Genomic DNA, 6,366 nt, shown 5'->3' on the forward strand with positions numbered 1-6,366 from the left:
TCAGTAACAGGGAAGCTCATGGAGCAGATTCTCTTGAGAGTCATCACGCGGCACTTGCAGGGCAAGCAGGCGATCAGGCCGAGGCAGCATGGCTTTAAGAAAGGCAGGTCCTGCTTGACGAACCTGATCTCCTTCTATGACAAAGTGACGCGCTGGGTGGATGAGGGAAAGGCTATGGATGTGGTCTACGTTGACTTCAGCAAGGCTTTTGACACCGTCTCCCACAGCATTCTCCTCAAGAAACTGGCTGCTCTTGGCTTGGACCGGCGCACGCTTTGTTGGGTTAGAAACTGGCTGGATAGCCAGGCCCAAAGAGTCGTGGTGAATGGAGTCAAGTCCAGTTGGAGGCCTGTCACTAGTGGCGTTCCCCAGGGCTCGGTGCTGGGGCCGGTCCTCTTTAATATCTTCATTGATGATCTGGACGAGGGCATTGAGTGCACCCTCAGTAAGTTTGCAGATGACACCAAGTTAGGTGCGTGTGTCGAACTGTTCGAGGGTAGGAAGGCTCTGCAGGACGATCTGGATAGGCTGCACCAATGGGCTGAGGTCAACTGCATGAAGTTCAACAAGGCCAAGTGCCGGGTCCTGCACCTGGGGCACAACAACCCCAAGCAGAGCTACAGGCTGGGAGAGGAATGGTTGGAGAGCTGCCAGGCAGAGAAGGACTTGGGAGTGATGGTGGATAGTCTGCTGAATATGAGGCAGCAGTGTGCTCAGGTGGCCAAGAAGGCCAACGGCATCCTGGCTTGTATCAGAAACAGTGTGGCCAGCAGGGCTAGGGAGGTGATCGTCCCCCTGTACTCGGCTCTGGTGAGGCCGCACCTCGAGTACTGTGTTCAGTTTTGGGCCCCTCACTACAAGAAGGACATCGAGGTGCTTGAGCGGGTGCAGAGATGGGCGACGAAGCTGGTGAGGGGCCTGGAGAACAAGTCCTACGAGGAGCGGCTGAGGGAGCTGGGCTTGTTCAGCCTGGAGAAAAGGAGGCTCAGGGGCAACCTTATTGCTCTTTACAGATACCTTAAAGGAGACTGTAGTGAGGTGGGGGTTGGTCTATTCTCCCACGTGCCTGGTGACAGGACGAGGGGGAATGGGCTTAAGTTGCACCAGGAGAGTTTTAGGCTGGATGTTAGGAAGAACTTCTTTACCGAAAGGGTTGTTAGACATTGGAACAGGCTGCCCAGGGAAGTGGTGGAGTCACCATCCCTGGAGGTCTTTAAAAGATGTTTAGATGTAGAGCTTAGGGATATGGTTTAGTGGGGACTGTTAGTGCTAGGTCAGAGGTTGGACTCAATGATCTTGAGGTCTCTTCCAACCTAGAAATTCTGTGATTCTGTGATTCTGTGAAAAAGGAAACCCCCCTCAGCTTTCCCTCCCACCGAGCAGAGCCTCTGCCCTCTGGGCTGGGGGGTCCTGGGCAGGAGCTGCCTCCTGGGTCGCCAGAGCCCCAGAAGAAGGAAGGTCTGCCTCTCCTGCCATGTGCCCTGTCCAACTGCCTGGCAAAGGGCTGAGAGCCACTGCTCTGCCATGGTGCTGCCTGGCAGCCAGCATGCACAGCTGGGCTGGTTGACCCTTTCTGCTTGCTCATCTGTCTCTCCCTCCCCTCTCTCGGTCATGCTTCTTGTCCTCTTCCCTCCACCTCTCTGTATTGTTTGTTCTCATGCACTGGAGGTCTTGGATATGTAAGTAATTTGGGACAGCCAGCTGGGGGTCAGCAGAGGAGCAGATGCTGGCACTCAGGCAGAGAATTGTGTTCCTTACAGTGCACTCACCCAGCACAGGGCAGAGTGCCAGCTGGGGAGAGGGAAATATGCTATCCTGAGAAGGTAAGAATGGAAGTTAGTGTGCAGGAGCTCCATGAGAAACAGAGTGGATTTTGCTCGGATACCCTGTCCTGATTATGCATTTTCCTCCATGGACAGGCAACCATGCCCAGAGGCAGCAAATGTCCAACAGCAGCTTCCCCACTGAGTTCCTCCTCCTGCCATTCACAGACACACGCCAGCTGCAGCTCCTGCACTTCGCGCTCTTCCTGGGCATCTACCTGGCTGCCCTCCTGGGCAACGGCCTCATCCTCACAGCCGTAGCCTGTGATCACCACCTCCACACCCCCATGTACTTCTTCCTCCTCAACCTCTCTCTCCTTGACCTGGGCACTATTACCACCACTGTTCCCAAAGCCATAGCCAATTTCCTCTGGGAAACCAGGAATATCTCCTACTCAGGATGTATTGCCCAGGTCTTTTTCTTTCTGTTCATGATTGGAGGAGAGTATTGTCTTCTCACCGTCATGGCCTATGACCGCTATGTTGCCATCTGCAAACCCCTGCACTATGGGACAATAATGGACAGCAGAACTTGTGTCAACATGGCAGCAGCTGCCTGGGGCAGTGGCTTTCTCAATGCCATGGTGCACACTGCCAGTACATTTTCCCTTCTTTGCCAAGGCAATGCCCTGGACCTGTTCTTCTGTGAAATCCCCCAGATCCTCAAGCTCTCCTGCTCAGATGCCTACCTCAGGGAATTTGGACTTGTTCTGATTAGTCTCCCTTTAGCTTCAGAGTGTTTTATTTTTATTCTTTTCTCCTATGTGCAGATCATCAGATCAGTGCTGAGGATACCATCCAAGCAGGAACAGCACAAAGCTTTTTCCACATGTTTCCCTCACCTGGCTATGGTCTCCATCTTTTCCAGAACTGCCATATTTGCCTACCTGAAGCCCCCTTCCATCTCCTCCCCATCCCTGAACCTGATGGTGACAGTGCTGTACTCAGTGGTGCCTCCAGCAGTGAACCCCATCATCTACAGTATGAGGAACCAGGAGCTCAAGGATGCACTGAAGAAGCTGAGTCAATCAGTAGTCCTTCAGCAGCAGTAAGCTGCCCATGTCTCTTCACAAGGGATTTCCAATTCATCTCAGGAAACTGGTGGTCTTTGTGCATTTTTTTCTGTGATAATCTTGTTTGTCTGCCTTCACTCGACTTCTGTAGAGTGGCCTAAATCCACTCTTTTTGACCCAGAGGCCCTTGTACCTGTATCTATTGTTAAGGTACAACTGGCTTCCCCTGTCACATCTCTTTAATAAAAGGGTGTTTCCACAGTGCTGGTGCCTGGACGTTGGGTTCTTCTTCCAATGTTGTGGTCAGGAACAGGCTGAAGAAATTGTTTTATTATCAGGTGGAGGTCATTGCTCTATGAAATTGCTGTCAATGGCTCTATATCCAGGTGGAAGCTGGTGAGGAGTAGTGTCCCTCAGGGCCTGTCTTGGGACCAGCACTGTTTAATATTATTATCAGTGATGTAGACAGTGGGATCAAGTGCACCCTCAGCAACTTTGCCAATGACACCAATCTGAGTGGTGCTGTTGATACAACAAAAGGAAGGGATGATATCTGTTTGGACCTGAGCAAGTTTGAGAAGTGGGCCCATGTGAATCTAAACAGGTTCAACAAGTCCTTGTGCAAGGCATTGCACCTGGGCTAGGGCAATCCCAGACATGAGAACAGACTGGGAGAAGAAGTCCTTGAGAGCAGCCCTGCTGAGAAGGACTTGTGGGTTCTGGTGGAGAAAAAGTTTGACATGAGCCAGCAGTGCATACCTGCAGCCCAGAAGCCAACTGCACCCCAGGCTCCATCAACAGAGGAGTGTCCAGCAGGATGAGGGAGGTGATTGTGCCCCTCTGCTCTGCCCTTGTGAGGCCTCATTTGGAGTGTAGGGTCCCCAACACGAAAAGGAAGTTGATCTGTTAGAGTGGGTCCAGAGGAGGTTCACATAGCTGATTAGAGGACTGGAGCACATCTCCTGTGAAGAAAGGCTGAGAGAGCTGGGGCTGTTCAGCCTGAAGAAAAGAAGGGTCCTGGGAGACCTCAATGCAGCTTTTCAGTTCTTAAAGGAGTCTTATAAATAAGATAAAGAGTAACATTTTGCTTGGGCCAGTAATGACAGGACAAGAGAGAATGGCTTTAAACCAGGCCTCTCACTCTGCAGAGCATCACCACCAGCTCTGAGCACTGCATGGAGCACAGGGAGGGGACAGGAGTGGCAGGTCCTGTCCTGCCAGAGGAAAACTCAGATGTTGTCTGAGTTGTGTGGCCATGCTGGGTGAGGACTCACAGCAGGGCATTTGTGGTGCAGAGCCAGAGCCAGAGCTCGTGGACAGGAGTAACATGCAAGTGCAGGAGGCAGGTGGTCACTCTGGGCCAGTGGTGGAATGATTAGCCTGGGAAGGTGGCCCAGGACATCCGTCATCCCCAGCCTCTAGCCATGGCTGTTCCTAGTACTTGCTGCTCACTCTGATTTATGGCTGGGGTTTGCTGCCAGGCCACCCCCGTCCTCACCTTCAGCTCCCTGCCTGTGTGGGGGAATGGCCAACCCTGTCCAATGTCTTCCCTGGACCAGACACCTTCAGACCCCAGATCAGGGATGTCTATGAAACCTCCCGTGGGACATGGTCAGGGCAAGGCAGGCATCAGGTGCAGGGGGAAGGGGAGAGCTATAGAGAAAGGGAAGCAAGGGCTGCAGTGGGGATCGTGCTTGGGGACCATTACCCACCCTGACCACACCCTTCCCTGTGCTGTGCCTGAACCGTGGGGCCATGGGACCATGTGTGGGACAGAAAGGACAGGATGGTGCAGGGATAGAGCCCAAGTTAGGGAGAAGTGTCTATCTGCCAGAGGGTATGAAGGCCCCTCAGAGTGACCTGGACAGGATGGATCAAAGGGCAGAGGCCAATGGGATGAGTTTCAACTTGGTTAAGTGCATCTTCATGCAACGCTAGAGGCTTGTGGCAGAGTGTCTGGAAAGCTGTGCAGAGGAAAAAGATCTGGGGGTGTTTGTTGATGCTCACCTGAACATGAGCCAGCAGTCTGCCCAGGTGGCCAAGAAGGCCAATGGCATCCTGCCTTGTGTCAGGAATAATGCAGCCAGCAGGACCAGGGAGGTGATCATCCCCCTGTACTCTGCTCTGCTGAGGCTGCACCTTGAGTACTGTGTTCAGTTTTGGGCCCCTCACTACAAGAAGGACATTGAGGCCCTGCAAAACATCCAGAGAAGAGCTACAAAGCTGGTGAAGGGTCTGGAACATAAGTGCCTTGAGGAGCAGCTGAGGGAACTGGGGTTGTTTAGTCTGCAGAAGAGGAGGCTCAGGGGAGACCTAATTGCTCTCTCTAGCTATCAAAAGGAAGTTGTGGGGAGCTGGGGGTCAGCCTCTTCTTGCAGATAACTACTGATAGGATTAGAGGGAATGGCCCCAGATTGCTCCAGGGAGGTTTAGTTTGGAAATTAGAAGAAATTAGAATTTTCTTCTCAGAAAGAGTAGTCAGGCATTGGAATGGGTTGCCTAGGGAAGCAGTAGTGTCACCGTCCTTGGGGGTTTTTAAGGAGAGCTAGGACCTGGTGCTTAGGGACATGATTTAGTGGGTGACATTGGGAGTAGGGGCGTGGTTGGACCAGATGACCTTGGAGGTCTCTCCTCCAATGATTCTATGATTCTATTTTGCCCAGTTGCTGTATGAGCTTCAGGGAGTTAGAAACTTGCCCCATCTCCCAGAACTCTCATGAACTCCTTTACAGTATTTTTCTTTCTATGGTCTGTTTTTCTAAGACTTTTCCTTTGCAGATAGCCCTTAGATGCAGCATGGTCATGGCAGGCATTTCTTCTGCACTATGGGCCTGTGTTTTGGTTGTAAAGAAACTTTCCCAAGAGGTCCACCAACTCAAAGAGCATATACTTTCCTCGCTCTACATCTATGAACCAGTACTTCAGCTGTTAGGAGTAAGCATGCCTCTGCAAAAGAAAGGGGTATGGTGGGTCCACACAACATACCACTCTATGGTTTTACCCATGTGACCATGAAGGAGACATGAGAAAATGGGATGGGAAATCTACCTCAACCCTAGAGGCATGGGTATATAAGTTACAAGGAAAAACAATTGCAAAAGGGGGTGGAGGGGGGGACGGGGGGGGGAGACGGGGAATGGCTCTTCCAGGAAAATTGCTGCTCCAATTTCCATGAATACTCTGACCAGAACTAGAGGTGCTCTGCCTCCAATCGGGTGGAGGGACAACTGAGTTTATTGGACTGTGTGGGTTCAATGGCCTGACACATCAGACCAACAGAAGTTTAAGGCTCTTGTGGACACCAGCGCACAGTGTACTGTAATGCCATCCAGCTATAAAGGGGCAGAACTCATTTTTATTTCTGGGTTGACAGGGAAATCCTGACAGTTAACTGTACTGGAGGCTGAAGCAGAGTTACATTAAGATGATGACATTAAACAGCTGTTTACCTTGCCGTGTTTCTTGGAGAATCCTTCTGTTGTGGGGTTGCTGAGGGTCAAAGAGCAGCAGATGCTGATCATTACCCCAGT

The 6,366-nt window shown here is 51.7% G+C and overlaps 1 protein-coding gene across 1 annotated transcript; it reads left to right on the plus strand.

Annotated features, from left to right (window-relative positions):
• Positions 1-1,942: 1,942 nt before the first annotated feature.
• On the plus strand, positions 1,943-2,875 carry LOC311216437 (olfactory receptor 14A16-like; the record flags this gene model as incomplete). The annotated part of the gene is made up of 1 exon (XM_084297972.1): positions 1,943-2,875. The coding sequence occupies one exon, from the start codon at positions 1,943-1,945 to the stop codon at positions 2,873-2,875; it is 933 nt and encodes a 310-aa protein (XP_084154098.1).
• Between the last annotated feature and the right edge of the window lie 3,491 nt (positions 2,876-6,366).

This window comes from Netta rufina (assembly GCF_964035555.1).
Source record: "Netta rufina genome assembly, chromosome: 18".
NCBI lineage: Eukaryota > Metazoa > Chordata > Aves > Anseriformes > Anatidae > Netta > Netta rufina.